Below are 18,393 nucleotides of genomic sequence, written 5' to 3' on the forward strand. Positions count from 1 at the left end.
TATTTTCCCTTTACTTTCCACCCTTTCAGACTGCAAGAAAATTTATGAATTTTGAAACCTTAGAGATCTTCCTTTGTTCTTTCAGTTCCCTGCTTGTCCATGCAGTTAAGCACAGAGGTTGGTAACATATGTTGCATTTAAATTGCGGATAAAAAAACCCAAAGGAAAACGTGCTCGCTGGGGATGAGGAGAAGAGGAGGGCTGAGCTGGAATGAACATTGTCCTGGGACAAGATGTATATGGGAAAAGTGTTGTTGACTTTGATAAGGCTCCACGTGGCAGGGTTTGTTAGCCTTTATTTTGTGGCCAGATCAGGCTTTTTTTTTGTGCTTTGCAAAATTGGATGATCAGATCAGACAGCACCCTTGCTTTTGTAGCAGCCTGGGTCATGGTAGACACCATCCCCTCATCACCCCCAAGAGATTGTAAGCAGCCTCTGAGAAGGTTGTTTTGATATTTTTAGGGAGAAAATAAAGACACAAAACATATCTAGTTTTGTTGAAATACTGGGTTTTTTTTTAGATCTGGTTAAATAATATGAACAAAGATGTATTACTGTTCTTTAATCCTTGCTGTAATGCAAATACAGAAGGTGCTGCTACCTTATGCCAGAAGCTGACCTGTGCAAGTAGCAAATGAGATCTTAACATATGGGAATCATTCCAGGTTTCTGAAGCGTCATTCCTTTTTCTACACCAGAAATGTGTTGAGTTTTTGAACTTGTGTCACCATAAATGTAATCTTCTTACTGTAAAGTGCTCCTTCCCACCCCAGACGCTCATGTTGCACTGTGATTTCTTTTTCCCCCAGTGGAGTACAACAGAAGGTCATCCCAGTGCATACAAACTAAAAAGGGTTTTTTTTTGTTTTTTTTTTTTTAGTTAGTCTTGCTTTCAAGATGACAAGCTATCCTTTCATCCTGGATGGAGAAGGAGAGCTTGTCTTTGGCAGGGTTGAAGGACTGGAAAATCTGGTCAGTAAAGTGGGAACTAAGCAACATGTTGCACAGAAGAACCTCATCTATGCTATGAAAGCTTTTAAAATAATTGTTTTTATAAAACCAGTAGTGCTCAACTCTTGTTTGAACAGATCAGAGCACTGGATTCATAGTGCGGTGTGCTAGCCTTAGGAGTTTTCTTAATGCCTACGCGTTCCACGTGGCTTGTTAATAAGGCCTTGGTAAAGCAACACAGAAATGACAGAAAAATAGTAAGAAATACACATGAATTGTCTTGAAAAGCCACATGTGCTGCTCAGATGGAAGACATAGCACTGTCCACTTGGAAAACCATGTTGTTCACCAGTGTACATTTTAGCTGTAAGTAGAACACGTGCACAAACATCTTTAAGTGCTGATTCTGGTCTGGGCACTGATTGTCCTGGCTCCTCCTTTTCAGAGGCAAATACTGTTAGTGTAAAAGCCATTATCTGAAGGCTGGTTTTTGTTGCATAAATGATTGGCTAAAGAAGTCATTTAAGGCAATCAAAATCTGAAGCCAGGCTGCCATCTCCTATTAGTCAGGTCATTTTCAGTGATTTGTGGGGTTCATTAATGTATCTTTTGGTGAAAAGAGCGGGTAATAAGATGATGTGCAAAATACGGTAGCGTAGCTGTACTGCATGGCCCTGAGCTGGAGGTGCACAGAGAACATTGCTATCGGGACAAAAATGCAGCAGCAGCTGTTCTCCTTTGATATGTTAGTTGCTCTGAAGAATGTGGAAGTGGTTACTGCTATTTTGACAAATGCGCTTATTTCTCCTTTTGTTGCCTGGTGTGGCACAAGGGGAACACTGGCGCAATAGGTAGGGCAATAATTTATTAGTGGTTTAGGGATGTGGGCCCAGAACAAATTCTAGACAAAAGAAAAACATGTTTGGGTTTTACAGAATGCCTTGGCTACAGGAACAAAGTTGTGATTGGGTGTGCAAATATTTGGTATTTCGATTGTCCCGGTTGGGGTGACAGCTGACAAATGGTCCGAGTTTGTTTTTAATTATCACCAAAAGGGGAAAAGCCTGTTGTATTAAAGCCAGCAACTGATGTTGCAGCAAAAGGCAAGAAAAGATATTTAGCGGTGGAGTATATACTTTCTCAGCGTTGTAATACGTTGAAAGCACTATTACTTCCAAATATTTATGGTATTTAGCTAGTTTTGTGATTACAACCAACAAAGGAATGTGTTTTGTTCCCTTGTATTGCAGCCAATGATTGATATTAAAATGCCAGCTACTGTTCTTACTTAATACTGACTGGTATCATTGATATCAAAGTTATCTTCTGCAGTCGCACTGGGAAATGCAGCAGGTATGTTGTGACTGATGTTTGTGAGACTTATTTGATACAGGAATTATTTAATATATATCTTACCAGTGTGCAGAGCACCCATGAGGTATCAGGGCTGATTACGACGGATATATGAACACATAGAGACTTCCCTGCCCTGACGGGTTATATGCATCCTGCGAGGGGAAAAAGAAACATGTTACCTGAAAGAGATGGGGTGATTGGTCTGAACAGCCTCTGGCAGGGTTACAAACCAGTCCTGTTTGTTGATTCTGTATCCAGTACTTTGGTCACTGTGCTATCATTTAAGCAAGCTAAGAAACAGTATTGTGAAGATCGACTGAAATTAATAGCCCATATGTAAAATTTTAAGATTGCGTCCAAATAATTAATGAATTGGGGCGTTGTTTACTTTTTTGGTGGCAGTTGCTGTTACAGTAGTTGTTTTCTTATGAATATATGTGAATCTGAACTGGTAATTTCTAGCAGGAAGCATAACTTGTCAGACTTTGAATAGCCGGTAAGATGCCTTTTAAGAAAAAATCATGAACTTCCAGATGAAAATTTGGCCCTTTGCGGGGGAGCCAAAATAGTTTTTGTGGTCAGATGAGAGACACTGTTCTGTATAAGCTTGTCTTCCCTTGCAAGGAATAATTGAGGCGAGAATACAAAATGTGTTTTCCATTTTTGTGAAATCATGAGAATGTGATCTTTCCATTTTGTCAGTAGGGGGACTTTTTTTGTCTTCTAGCTACAAATCTCCAGCCAATTTCTAGTGCAGTATTCAGTACCTCGGAAAATTTCATCAAGGCTGTATTTGAGGAAGCGAAATAGTTTGAGCTGCTAATGTGCTCCAGCTCCTGTCCTTCCAACACTGTCTAGCCTGCTTTTGTGGATCCCTAGAAAGGTTATTGATTTACTGTGAGTGTGGCTTTCCCTAGTAAAAGCTGAAGGCTGTTTGCAAACTGCCACCTGAAGCAGACACATAAGGAGGAGATTTAGATAATTGCACTCTGCTTCCATTGAAGTCTGTGGCAATGAATTTCAGGAGGAGCAGAATGGGGGCTGAGGGCTGAGAGTCACTGCTGCCAGCAGCTGGAAGAGCTCTTCAGCTTTATGTTGCGTCGACGCTCGGTGACCTGGGAACTGTTCAAAAGATTTGGAAAAATGTTTTTGATAGCAGCTGCCGCTATTAACACCAGGGTTTTTTAAGCATTCTGACTTTGTAGTACTTGCTGGGCTAGCATGTTTAGAGTCATCCACACTACTCAGAGCTGTTCACATGAGACTTCCAGTCAGATTTTGCCAACAGAACAGGCAGCCCCATGAATTTTCTCACTTTCTGTCTCTCCTGGGGATCAAAAATTCTGCAGATGTTTCAGCTAAGTTGTGTCAGCACTTTTGATCCCACATATTTATGGTTGTACAAATAATGGATTTTTTGGCTTGGGCATTCAATTGAGAAACTGGAAGCAAGTCTCTTGGTTTTACTTGACCAGAAAGAATTTTTGTTTTCAGACAAGCTAAAATGAAGCAATTTGCTTAGTTTTGGTTTCCTCAGTCCTTTTCTACTGCCTGCAATAAAAATGGGTCAATTTCCAATATAATTTAAGTTTTAATTGAAAACAGTGTTTTGAAGCAAATACTTAAAATATTTTTGCTTCAAAAATTCAGAAAAAAATCAGGCTTTTCTGGTTTCTTAATTTTTCTGGCTAATGCTATCTTTTCACTTTGGCTGTTGGTCAAATCCACATTTTTTTCCCCCCGAAGCAATGTATTTTCATAAATTCATTGCTTATCAGAGTAATTTAACTCAGCATTATTATTAATTTGCAACTCATTCTTGTTGCTGTACTGTTTAAATACAAAATTTACAGAATGTTGCTTTTAAAGAGTATAGCCTCTAGCCTACAGTTTGGAAGAGCTGTTGTGTTATGTCAGAGTCTGGTATGACTAGATTAATACAACTAGACTCTGTGAGACTGACGGCAGTAAGGTAGCATTTGGGTAGCAGGGGTAGTGTCAAAAGCATAGAAAATCATTTGTGATGGGACAGTTTGAAAATACTGGATTAGTCTAAAATGAGATCCTGTACAGGTTAGGGGAGGGCATGGAAAAACAAATTTATAACAAGGTTGGACATGGTCTTCCATTATCAGCAAGCTATTCTGCAGTTATCCAGCTTTCTTGCACTTTCAGCATAACTGTTAATTGCAATTGTCAGAGACTACATTAGAGCAGAAAAATAAGAGGCTAATTAAAACCAGTAGGTGCTTATTTCTTTATTTCAGCAAGAAGAACAAGGTAGCATATTTGTTGGGAGATCTCGCTTCTCTTCAGGACGACTTACCCAGCAGCATTAGTGCAGCTGGGGTTGGGGGCTCAGTGGATTTACCTCTTATGAACAAAAGAGCTACATTACTCTTTTCTGTCCCTTCTCATCAGAAAGCATCAGCTATTTTGGACTAAGTGTAGGACTTGAACTATAAACTAGTAATAGCGGGGCATGTTTTTTAGAAGTTAGTGGGATTGTGTGATTTGAAAAAGCTAGGCACCCAGTTATCTTACTATCTTTTTTTTTTTTTTTTTTTGGTAGTTAGAATAAACTTTTATAAACCAATGCTAATTGTAAATGTCCACGCTGTTCAACAGGAGGCAGCTTACAGTGAATGAATTCCAAAGTATAATACTGCGCCATGACTAGTAGGGTGGTAACATACCTGTTTAACAGAGCTGCTCTGGAGATTTCACTTTATACAAGACACCCATGTGCTAGGAAAGTGTTCTAGCTTAAGAACCAGGCTTAGATAGCTTAGCCACTGTGAGAATGGTTTTGGAGGCCTTGCTAGCTGGAAGAAGAGGAAATTATCTCAAACAGGTGTTTCATCAAGTCCTCTGAAAGGATTTTTAAGTGTCCAAATTTGGGAACTAACTCTTGGACACTAGGTATATGCTTCTGCTGCTGAGAATGTGCGCAGCTCTGTTGATCGGTTGGTCTTTAATGGTGGTTGCTGAAATGTATTAGGTGGTCACAGCCTGAGCTTGGTGGAGATTCTTAAGTGTCGGAGAAACTTGCATTCAATGCCATTGATGAGTCAGTTAGGAGGAACACAGCAGTTTTTAAGGCATTGCTGTGTGGTATAATTGTGCAGAACCACGCTTCTCATGGGTATTTGAGATATGGAAAGGGAGATATATTACTTTCCTGATCCTCCTGGTGCACTAGATACTTTAGCTGTAGTGTGCAAGCTGGTCATGGCTACTTATCACACTGCTCTGTGTGTGTGTGTGTATGTGCTGGGAAGGAGCATTGGTATGTTCCATGTGAATTATGTGAGGGTCAGCTGTGGTCTGGACTCTTGATAGAAACAGCTTAAAGTTTAGGGCTAAAACTTTGTTGTTTGTAGTGTGGCTGAATGATGGCTGAGAGTGGGAGAAGAAATTATCCTGTAACCCAGGTGGATGGGGAAGGAGCTGAACTACCTGTAGTTTAGAAACCTCTGCTATTGATAGTAAGGGAAGCATGAGATCTTTCAGCCTCTGGATAGGTCTTCACGGGGAGACTGTGATGCACCCATCAGTCCTCAGGCAGAGCAGTTCCCTGGTCCTCTGGCTGCACAGTGCGATGTGTGCAGCTCTGCTGCAGGATGGCCTGCCGCACGCTGCACCTCCTTCCCACCCTGCTAGGTGGAAGAAGGGCACATCTGGTAGCTCATATGCTGCTGTAGTGGGCGTTTGAAATAATAGTCTTCAGGATGGATTGGCAGGGGAGGCCAGCAGTGTGGAGGAAGAGGTGAAGGGAGCAAAAGAGAGAAAAGGACTTCGGTGTTAGGATACATTACGCTTAAAATTCTGAGACTGTTCTACAGATGGGCCACATAAAGAATTAGATGTACAATTTGAAGTAAGTTCCGTAGGAAAATAATTGGGCTGGTGAAGCAATCTCACTCTCAGTAAATTGTTTTCTGAGGAGCCTATCCTGAACAGGGCTGTGCAGCTCTTCCTGATATTTGAGCATCCTCGGGTCTCATTGACTCAGTGGGAATTAAATTCATTGAACTCCTCACTAAGCAATTAATTCCTTATAGGTCTAATTTTTCTGCTGCAAAGTGGTAGCTGCCTTTACTTTTAGTTAGCAGTCGTACCCTGTGCTTCTCAAGTCCAAGCCTTAGCATGCCTGTATCATTTAATGGTTCCTTTGCGAGATACGTATTCAAGCATTTGTGCATGTATTTTGTACCTTTCTGCTTTCTGTGGATAGGATCTCCGATAGTTTTGTTAGGCTGACTGTGTCATGTTAGTAAATAGAACATGCAAAATACTTGGTGGAAAAATCTTTCAAAAAATAATCCTATCAAAAGCTCATAAGACAGTTTTATGGTTTGTTTTGGGTTTTTTTAAGTAGGAAGTATTTGTTTTGCCTTCTGAAAGGGATGGATGCACTTCAAATTAAGAGGACAACTTCAGTAGCATGGAGGATGAATGAGATAATAAATGGGATAATGAAAGTGAGATTTTTCTACCTTTCCTTTCCATGAGAGATGATCTGCTGAAATGCAGTATATTTACAGTCCTTGAATTACTGAAGCTCTAAATGTTTTTGCTTTCATGGTCTCCATTTGTGCTACTACGCAGTTTGGGATGATGGATTGTGGAGGACTGGGTGTTGGGATTAAAAGAATCAATAGTGTGATACAAAAGCTGAAATAACTCTGATGGAACATCAGTAAAGGCTAAGACTTGCCATAGGGTTTTGAACCTTAAAGAAGAGCTTGAGAAAGTATTTTAAGAAGAATTTGCTTCTCCCCTTACAATTGTAGTGTCTTTATTCCATGAGCAGAAGTCACTTGGGGGTTCTTGTTAAGTGCAGGAGTGGAGAAATTTTTTTCTTTTCTGCATGTGTGTGGTGCCCAGCACAATGCCTCTTGGGCACAATGTCTTCCGAGCATTGTCACGATGTCATTACTATCTCAGGCCATAGCTGACCTGAATAAAAATGGAGGAGTAGAGCTCTTAGTAGCCTAGTGTGCTGTTAAAGGGTTCAACACATGCAAACCGTAGAAGTAGGAGAATTTTTATCGTGCTAAAGTTATTCACTGTTTAAGAGAGCGTGTGTTGCAGATCCATACACTAGTGTGCATACCCCGGAGTGTTCCCAACCAGAAGTCCTCTCATTTGACTCCACCACTGGCAAATTGTGCAAGAACAATTGTAAGGCATGGATTTTGCTCTAGTGTTAGCCCTGTACAGTACTGCCCGCAGTGGTTTGTTAGGATGCAGGTTGGAAGATTTGGTCTGGAGTGGAGAGGATTGTTTGCTGAATAACATACTTTTCAGGGTGAAGGCGGCTGTCTCATGCAAAATAGCTACCATCTTTGTCCAAGCAGAACTCCAGACGTTTGGCTTGGTTATTGTTTTTTTTTTTTTCTTAAGTATGGACTAAATGAGTTAGTCTGAAGTAATTCTGAGCTATGAAACAAGAAAATTGAGGAATCCTTGAATCATTTACTAGGCAGACAGAAACCCAGGTGGGTGATGGTATAGGGGTATATTTGATGACTTCTCTTTCTAAATGATGTACGCATTGAAGGTACAGAAGAACATTGTGTTTCCATTGGGCATCTTTACACAGGAGGCACACCTGGAGCTCCACATTAGATGTTACGGATTTTATGGAAAAGGTGCTATTGAATGTGACTGAAGGGATCACAGTATGCCTCTTAACATTTTTGCTGTAATTCTGAGTGTTCCTGTCCTCATTGTTATCTTCTTGTTTCCCAAATGTTTATCAGAACTACTTTTACAACTTACAGCAATGTGCAAAAATCAAAATTCTGATTGCACGTTGCATTCTGAAAAGATATAGTCATTGCTTTCATATACATAATTCATACTGATGTCACAGTCTGGACTTAGAATTTTGACTCTGTTAGTCTCATAGTTTAAAAACAGTATATAAAATGTAGATACGTAATAAAAAATACAAAACCAGTAAGTTTTTATGTATACAAAAATTAATAAAATATTTATTTTAAAAAAAGACATAGCTCTATCACAAAGATAAATCAAAATCAGAGAGGCAGATTAAGTCAGAGCCATAAATGCTCCTCCTCTGAATTTAATACACATTTTGAAACAAAAGTAATTTAGACACATGACACTAAACAAACATGGGAAAGCTAGGCTGTTAGTGTTGAAAACCTTAGCTGTTTTCTATCTAAGCAAACTGTATGGGACTTGCCTATTAAAATATGCTGTGTAAAAATAAACCTATTAAGACAAGGTTGGCTTCATCATTTTTCTTCTGCAAATTAGGTGGTAGTTTCTGGCACTAACATTTTAGAGCTGAAAATGCAGAAACAAGGTTTGGTCATACACCTATTTGCTTCTTTCAAAGTCAAGCCGTCACAAAAGGAAGAAGAGGAATGCACTGCTCTGAAATACATTGATATTATTAGTTATGTATTAAAATGCAACACATCTTAAAAAATACTACTTTGGTCAAAATACTTACATTGAATGATGTCTTCCAAGGGAACAGAGTACTTAAACCAGCAATGTGTTTAAGCTTACGACTGATTTCAAGCATGAGAACGCAGAAGTATTCGTCTGCTTAAAATTAAGAGCAAGATTAACTGGACAAGGTTAATAGCCCTGCTGGGATGAGATCAGGTGTTCAGCTATAAGGACCTGACTCTGCCAATTTTACCCATGTTTTTTTTTTCCTGCAGTGAGACACCTATGAGGTTTTATTCCATTCGGTACAAGGGTGGTGTAGCCAAAGCTACTTAGGCCTTAAATCTAAGAGATGAAATCTTAAGCTCCAGGATCAGGCCACCTTCTCGCTTAATATTAACTGCGGGCAGGCAGTGCGAGGGCAGGCAAGAGGTGCAAAACTGAGGACCTTCAAAAAAACTCCCTAAGTCACAAAATACAGTTCCTGCCCAGATCTGCTGTGTTTCTGAGCGTGACATCTACCCTTTTTTGTTTCTGCTTTCAGGTTGCTCCTATAATTAAAGAAAGGATGATGAAGAAGGGCAGCATGATGCTTGGGTACCAGCCTCACCAGGGCAAAGTCAACTTCTTCCGCCAGGTGGTGATCAGCCCGCAAGTTAGTCGAGAGGACATGGACTTCTTGCTGGATGAAATCGAACTGCTTGCTAAGGACTTGTAGCTGTAGCTCCGTGGCACCAGGCACTGCTCACATGCGATATTTAAGGAGGGAGAACAGCAGCAGCATTCTGGTGCTATTTTGTGGAAGGTAGTATAAAGCTTGACATATAGTTTGGAAACTGTTGTTTTACAGAGTGATGCTAAGGGCTTTGCTGGTATGACACCCCTTCCCAGGAAAGTATTTGCCGATGGGGGCTGAGAGTGGCTTGGGGCAGGCTTGCTGCCGCTGCCGCCATTCTGGGAAGTGTTTCCTTCAGAAAGGGAGCACTTCTGAAAATGGTGTCTACGTCCCAGGGAGGGCAGCTATTTACGGGGTGCCTATGCACAGTGTGGCTCAAACTGCTCACTTACGTATGCAGGCAATACTCTTCTAAGTTACTGTTAGGAGTGGATTTAGCTCAGTGAGCCTTAAAATGCTAGTTAATACTCTGTCAATATTGTAGTTTGCTCTGTGTTTAAGGGTAGAGGCCTGGCTGGTAGTTACACGGGTAAGACTGGAAGTTGTGGGCTTATATGAAGAGTTCCTCGCGGCCCCTCACTAGGTGGATTGGCCAGGTTTTCCGCTGTGAGCACAGGCAGACGGTAGAATGGGGCTTGGTGGGCTTGTGCTGTCGCTGTCCTGGTTGGTTTGCAGGATGCCCCTACACAAAGCCCCGAGCAACCAATATTGACCCTGCTTTAAGCAGGTTAAACTAGATGACCTGTTAAGGTCCCTTCCAACCTACAGGATTTTGTGATTCTGTGAAATATAATCATTGGGCCCAGTCGGTGTTTGCTAGCGTTGCCCACCTGAATATCGCAACCCCTTTAGCAGAGCTAAGAATATTGCAGTAGCACTTAAAGCTTCGTACCTCTTTGTTAACAGGAATTACCTACCATTTCTGAACTGCTGTTCACCTTCCTCTATTTTTAAAGTGTAAAGATTTATTTAGCAGCTTTTAGATGCATTTTAAAATTATAACAGAAAAAAATATATTTACCTGAAAGATATGTAGTTTTTTATGTCTGGTGACTATATATTAAGAATATAGCAGAATTAATTATACGTCATTGTCTGCTTGTATTTTCCTACAGATTTGAGATGTTATCAGTGTTAGAATATATAATATATAGAACATGTATTATATAATATAACATAATCTTATGTTATTATTGTATAATTTATATTTTGACACTGAAATTAAGGTGGTGGTGATCAGAGAAGGCCTGCCTGTGATTTTAGGATATGAACAGCTTGAACATTTTTGGTCAATCTTAAGTTGCAAAAAAAAGTTCTAAACTTTGTGTTAAGAATCACAGAACAGTTTTGATCTGGTTTGATTCTATGAAATGATCCATTTTATAAAGATAGAAATGTATTTCTTGGGGTGAAGTTCTTGCAGCAAAGTAATGGAAATAGCCATGCCTTTCACCTTGTAATCAACAGCTGCTTAGCTTCAAAGTTTTGATGTTTGCTCCTTATTCTGCATTTGAAGTAGCGCTGACCAATGCGAACTTTTCTGCTATAACGTTATCTGTCCTGCTGAAAGCTGTCTTTAAACACAATGATATCTTGTCTTCATTTCCTACATTGTACTAGGATCCAACATTGCATGAAATTCCTTCTTTCAGTCTCCAGGATGGTGGTGTGGAAAGATTAACAAGGTCATGATAACCAAGGAGGTCACACTATTGGAGTGGTAGATAGGAGCAAGAGTTACCCTGCAGCAACGGCAGATGCCTTTTACAGTGCTGGAAGTGAATATTTTTGTGCTATTACAGTGATTCACTGGACTTTAAGCCAAACCCACATTGATATTAATATAAAAATGTGTATCACAAAGTGGCCCCTGGATTCTGCCCCGCAATACCCAAGTTCACTTTATTGCCTTGTGCTTTTGGCTATACCAGCTGTCGTGATCTTGGAAAGCCCCTAACTAAATTCAGGGCCCATAAGGCTTATTTAGCCTCCCAGGCACTCTGGGTAGAGTGCAGAGTGCACGAAGGGGTGTTGGGTGGATGGGATGGCTGCTGTTGCTTCTTGAGTTGGACAGTTCCCCTTCAGTTACCCCTTCTCCTTCTCTCTTTTGATCTGGAAGGGAAAGACAGAATACAGTGTCCGGATGTTTTGATTATGGTCCAGACTCTTGGTGAGTACTTGATTTTTGTTTCAGGGAGAGCTATGTCACCTTCCATCAGCTAAGAAGTTGGTCTGTGGTGTTTCATGACACCACTATGATCAAAAGAAGTGTTACTGCCTTGTTTCTCTTCATGTTGTTAGTGCATTTCTCTGTTTCTGTGACACTTGTGGCACATGTCAGACTGAAGTAACACAGTTCCCTTCTGTAGCACTAGTGGCTCTAGTATTTTTAAACGAATGGAAAGCAAAATGGAAAAAAATTATGTTTGCAGAAAGTAGGTCTCCGCTCAACATGTACACCTCTTTCTTCAAAGGTATAGGTTAACCTTCCAGTGTGGTGTGCGTACTTTATCTAATCTCCATATCTTTTCTATTATTTCTGATCCCTTATCATGTCCCCGGTGCGCAATATGATGATCTCATTTCGGGTCTAATGTAACTTTCTCATAGTTGCCTATGTAGCGCTAGTATGTACAAAATGTCTATTTTGTAGCTGGTGATTTTAATAAAAAGTCAGGTAAATGACACCCGTATAAATACAGACTGTGTTTGTCATTTGTCAGTCTAAAACCGCAGTGATACATATAAAGAAGGTATCTGTGAGCACTCCAGATGGAGAAACAACAAACTGCCAGCACTGGTTTAAAATGTGAAACCTAGTTTAACCCTGCTTCAGGAAGTGGTTTATCAGTGTGCTGTGCCCATGTAATTTTTTTAACAAACATCTTGGTTGAAAATATGTCACAATTTATCTCATTCTTGCTTTCAAATGCAGAAGCTAAATTGTCTTTGCATAAATGACCATTCTATTTTTTTTTTTTACTATTCTAGGTAGTTTGGAATGTCCCATGAGCTCCCTCTCCTAATTACTGACAAGCACCATCTCTCAGGATGCTAAACCAAGTTATAGAAGTTGTGAGGTACAGGTATAAATCAGTGTAGAAGCTGATCTGTTGGTTGTTTGTAATTTCTTGTGTCTACTTCTAATAATATTTTTTTCAATAGGAAAGGAAGGAAATATGTAGACAGAAGGGATGCTGAGGCAGTTTTTACCCTTAGCTGTGCGAATGCATCTTGTGAGAATATTGGGCATTTTATGCTGGGTCCATGTGCAAAACCACTCAACACAAATCATCGTGCCTGGAACTAGCAGTCCTTGTCTCAGGACTTCTAATATGATTTTCTTTGATAGATTAATATACTAGTCGGTATTAATCAGATTCTGGTTATGAATTATTTCAGTGCTTCTAACTCCCACTGCTTTTACTGGAAACCCTTGCTGGATTGGGCCCCGAGTTTTATCGCTAGGATCTTTCATTTCAACACCAGCAGTTTGACACTCGGAACATCTCCGTTTATCTACTCAAGGTTCGTGCCTAGAGATTGAGATTTACCTTTATTTCTGTGAGACTGAATTGAAGTGTATTTTCATTTGCATTCTTCAGTGATGCATTAGGATGCTTTTCAAGTATCATTTGACCCTTAAAGGACAAGTAATATCCTTTAAGAACAGCCTGGTAGAACTGGTAGAGTTGCGTTCCCAGAATGCCACGTAAGAGCATGTAAAACCCTGTTATGTGCCTGGGGCTTTCTCATGCACGCAGATCACAGTATTAGTTCATGCTCAAATAATTTTTATTTTTAAATGCTTGGGTAGCATGATTGGGCTTACAAAGCTGATACAAAATGTTGAAGGCAGAGGAGAATAATTCAGAAATACTAAATGCTAAGTCTGCTTTCTCCTGCTGTGTCACACATGAGGTCTGTGATGAGCCAAAGGGAAGCTGAAAGCGTCATTTGAGTCCCCCATTTTCATCAGTGCCAAATCTGCCCAGCCTCTCTTCCCCCCCCGCTGGCTGGTTCCATGGGCTTTCCCAATGGGAAAGTGATGGGTGTGTGTTCATCCTGGAAATCAGTTGTAGGTAAGGCGCACTCACAGCCCTTCTTCCTGTGGCATAATTGGTAAATGCTGATAAATCATCTGAGCTGATAAGCACCATGTCTAGCACTGTAACTGCTAAGTATTGCTGCTGTTACATCCCAAAATAATGCAATTGCACACATTCATTATGGCTTAATTGCACATGCTAATTGCAGGTTAGATGCAATCAAACAGCACCGCCTGGCAAATACACTGTACAGACCATGAGAAACCCTTGTGGAGGGGTTTTCTTTCTTTAAATTGAATCTAGTCTCCCACAATTACATGTTTTTGCTTCAGATGTACAATTAGATGTTATTAGTCTAATTCTGTAACTACACAATAATCAACCAAAAATTGAACTTTGAGAAGCAAAACAAAACAAGGAAATTTGCACAGCAAGAGGTACAATAAAGAGAACGTCAAAGGTTTTGAGGGAAACCCACAGAAGGAAACAATGATCATGTGAGTGATTAACCTTTGTTAAATCTAACGCACGTGAGTGGTCCTCATGGCTGTGCTGCAGGAGTGAGTGGTGGAGCAGCACCAGTCGTGGAGCCATCAAAGAACTTGCCTATGCCCTGAAACTGCAGCTGTCTGCCTCAGCATAGCGTGGTCCATCCACTGACCCTAGACAAGCCCTTTCAGAAGGCAAGATGCTTTTGTAGTACAGTAACGGCTTTTGTATATATCGGAGTAAAGTTTTAAAGTAGTCTCAATAATAAAAGTGGTACTGAAAGGGTATCTTGAAAGTCCCAACAGAGCTGACCACTTTAAGCCTTAGTAGCTCATGTACCATTATACAGTTGATCACATTTATAAAATTTCTGTAAAAAAACCCCAGTAAAATCTTTATTGTATGAAGGATAAAGGCGAATAATAGGAACTGAAGGACGCGGACCCTTAGTAGTTCTGTCAAACGCAGCTGTTCTGTTATGATGAAGTAATTTCTTTCTTGTAAATAACTTGGAGAACAATAATTTCTACAGAGCTATTTAAAAATGGAAAGTATGATGAAAGCACTTGCCATGAAATACCAGAGGCCTAAGGAAAATAACATCTGTCTTTGGGACTGTGCGGTCTATATTGTCCTCTGTACAACACTGTTCTTCCAAGAAATTTTCACCCAGCTTGTCATTCTGGGAAAATGACTCCTGAAATCTGACAGGCATTGGCACTGGCAGCTTTATACATCCTGCCCCTTTCATGCCAGGTAAGATGGATTTTTAACTCTTGCTCAGTTTCTGTGCCGTCTTTTATGCCTTGGACGTTTTTTCAGAGTGAAATTTTCAGTATTTGGCACGATAGGAAAAATATCAGGGAAGCAGAAGGGGGAAAATTGAAAGCTGAAGCAAAAGCAGTGCACAGACTGGTATCTTAAAGTGACATTTTGTCTTCTCTTTCTCAGCAGTGGATTTGTCTAGATGCTCAAATGATGATCACTGGCTACTTCTGTCAGAATTACAGTAACACCACAATCAGGACTTCACTCTGCACTGTACAGTAGACCGGTTTGGTCATGGAACACTAAGTAAGGCAAAGGGTGGGAGAAAGAGATGTTAGTTCCTGTTTTACAGAAGAATGATGCATAAGGAACTTAAAACCTCTATTTTTGTGAAACCTTGCCCTGCAGCTTTAGAAAAATTGTTGCAGGGGTCACTACTCAGAGACAGCAGTGAGTGAAAACGGGACATGCTATGATATGGGCTTAGCAGAGGGAGATGGTGCTAGGCTATCCAGAGAGCTGTCTGGGGGAAAAAAATCAAATTTTCTAGACTGGACTCTTACTGTGTTTGATGTTGTATAATTTGGGAAAACCTACATAAGATAGGAAGTGGGACAGAAAATGTAAGGTGGGTAGGACTATCTAGTGAAAGATGAAAACGAGTGATGGAGAAGGGAAGATACCACTCAAACGTGGGCATTGATTCTGGGCTAATTTAGCTTCACACTGTCATCACTAACCTTTTTGGAAAGATTATGTTCATTAAATCCGTTGATGAAGCTGTGTTGGAAATTTTAGGCTGACATGGTGGAGAACTAGGAGATTTTAAGAGCTTGTGGCAAGGGAGGCTCAGTCAAAGTGCAAAATCTTTGAGGACTCGCAAAAAGCTGCAAGAACTTTTTGGTTAGAGGTAGGATGTACTGAACACTTGGAAAATTGTGGGGATAAGTGTAATGATGGCATAAATAGCGGTGTATGAGCTAAACCTGAATGCCTTATAAAGTCAGCCAGACAAGAAGTTTGGTGGTAAACATCAAAGCAGATCTGGCCTCACCTCTGGAGCATAGCAGCAGGGAAACCCTGACAGGCAGCAGGCTTGGCGGCTGCTCCAGGCCCCTGTCCCCCAGCTCTGCTGTCTCAAGCTGGGAGCAGTGGGCGGTGGGCATGTTAACTGGTGTTACAGACTGAAGAGCAGCACTCCCTAGGTGTGTGCTCCATCTACCCGTGTGTCCTCTGGTAACCGACCTGTGCCACACGCAGGATGATGTCTCTTCCAAAGAGCAATCCTGAACATCTCATGTGTGGCAGGGGAGGGAATTGGAACTGAAATTTCTTGGGATTTTTCAAAGTCAAAAAATGTTGCTTTGTTTTAGGCAGTCTCCTGTGCAAACGTTGGATTTCAATAGACTTTAGGGAAATGCACACAGACCTGTGATAATTTCTTGTCATCCTGCCTAAATAGTGACGGGAATATGTTTCCTTGCTGTGTAACCCATGATGATGCTGGTGTGTTTGGGGCATTGAAGCTGGGCAGTGGGGAGCTCAGAGGGCCATGAAAAAAGCACTTTCCTGACTGTGCGCCTCTCAGCTGAGCACTGATTCCTTACTCGTGCTCTTTACCAAGGTTAAAAACTGACTCGGGAGCATGCAAGCCACTTTCAGCTCTATGGCCTCAGAGTGCTGAGTTTCCAGGCTTGATTTTATTCTGAAGCAATCCAAATGTCTGGGTTTTTAAAAATATTTTCCTTTCCTTCAGAAATATTGATGTTCTACGGTGAGTTACAGAAGAGGATGTCCTGTCCCCATGCCCCAACACATTTTGGAATTGCCCATAGAACAAAATTTCCAGATTCCTGACCACCCTGAACTCAGACCTTTGGAGCCACAGACCAAACACAGAACTGCGACCCCTGTGAGAAGATAGGATCTCAAGATGTCATCAAGATGATATGACCACCATCCCGAGGTAAGATCAGTGATATCTGAGAACTAGTGTCTAACCTTTGTCTAGCCTATGACCAAAAGTGCTGGACGGACAGCCTGCAGTCTTCCCGTAATGGATAATCCAGATTTTCCCTGCTGTGTTTGATCTACCTACCATGATTAGGGCTAACGCATGTTTTTCCTCTCAGCAACCTCTCCGTGTTCTAAGTTCATTATCTTACTGCCCCTTAATTATTGGCTTTTCTAGTCCTGCATTACAGTCATTCCTCCCACATTTCCTCAGAGGCTGTGTTTGAAAATCTTCTGATTGTTCCACTGCCCAAAACAAGGCAGAGCAGTTCTCTGAACTCTTACCAGGTTTTCAAAGGGAGCAGGATCACTTTGTACATCTCTCAGCTACACTGCTCTTTGTACGTCACCGTGATGCTCGCCTTCTTTTGTAACAGCAGGACACTATTGACTCTTGTCAGGCTTGTGATCCACCCTGAGCACTAGAGCTTCTTTGGCCAGCTGCTCTCCATTAGATATCTGTATGCTTAATTACTCCTTTGTAAGTGTTCCCAGTAATGAGGATCATGGTTTTTCAAAACATTTATTCAATATGTCAAGAACAATTTGAATTGTCAGTCCATCCTGCAGCACACTTGCAGCCTCTCACAGCATGATACAGTTTGCAGGTTTCATAAGCATTTACATTTGTCCATCACCTAGGTAATTATTTAAAATACTGAATAGGAGCCTCACGTGGGTCATTGTGGGATGGTACTCAGTGCCTCCTAGGGATATACATAGTAACTGTTGTAAATTCAAGCCAGCTTTGCATCAACTCTGTACTTGAATTTGAGCAACATTTCCCTAGTTTGCTAACAAGAATATCACTTGAGGTGACATCAAAAGCCTTTCTAAGCTCCACACGTATGATGCTTACTGTATCTTCTCCATTTTACAAGAGCTACTGCTCTGTACGATAAAAAAAATATGTTGACGAATCCATGTTGCCCCCTACCCTCTTCATACTGTTTTCCAGTTGCCTTCAAATAATTTGATTCTTCCTACCCCTTGTAATTTCCTGAGAGACAAGGAACCGAATGGGTTCCGCAGCTCTTTTTGCCCCATTTCAAGTAGTAAGTACTACCTCTGTCCCTTTGGCTATGTGGGAGCAAACTGTGTGACTGCAGAAATCCTCGCTGGGGCATATTGCATCTCGGAGAACTTGACCCTCAGGGGGGCTGGGGCAGGGGCTGGGGCCTGGGGATGCCGCAGGGCCTGGCCAGGCTGCTTACCTGGGCGCTGACTCTGGGAAAGCAGGGGTCTTGGAAGGGGAACACAGGGGAGCACCAAAGCCTTGCCTTAGTACAGAGCTATGATATGGCTGGGACATGCATCTGGATTCGGAACTGGACATGTGTTTTATGCAAAAGAGTCAGAGTAGTCAAAGACAAGCACAAATAGATCTGAGATGGCAATTTTGTCCACATCAGTCAGCTGAAACAATACAATATACTAAGCATTTTCCACCCTTTTCTTATCCCATACTAGTTTGAGAATTAATCTTTTATTGTCTGATTGTAGCTAGACAGAAGACTAATATAACCAAACAAGTACTAAACATTTTGGCCTTTCCATCCACTCGCCTTTTCAGTTGTACAGTTCATCCTGAAGGGGTTTCTTTTATGGTTTTAGTTTTGGTTTTTAATGCTTTTCCTTCATAAAAAAAGTACCCTCAG

General features: G+C 41.0%; 1 protein-coding gene across 2 annotated transcripts in view; it reads left to right on the plus strand.

Annotated features, from left to right (window-relative positions):
- Positions 1–12,111, plus strand: part of GADL1 (glutamate decarboxylase like 1) — a 131,827-nt gene extending 119,716 nt beyond the window's left edge. For both annotated transcript variants that reach the window (XM_055709956.1, XM_055709955.1), the window contains exon 15: positions 9,285–12,111. In XM_055709956.1, coding sequence (XP_055565931.1) covers positions 9,285–9,458 — 174 coding nt within the window. In that variant the 3' untranslated portion in view covers positions 9,459–12,111. The remainder of the gene's footprint in view (positions 1–9,284) is intronic.
- The last annotated feature ends 6,282 nt before the right edge of the window (positions 12,112–18,393 follow it).

The sequence above is a fragment of the Falco cherrug genome, chromosome 4 (genome assembly GCF_023634085.1).
Source record: "Falco cherrug isolate bFalChe1 chromosome 4, bFalChe1.pri, whole genome shotgun sequence".
NCBI lineage: Eukaryota > Metazoa > Chordata > Aves > Falconiformes > Falconidae > Falco > Falco cherrug.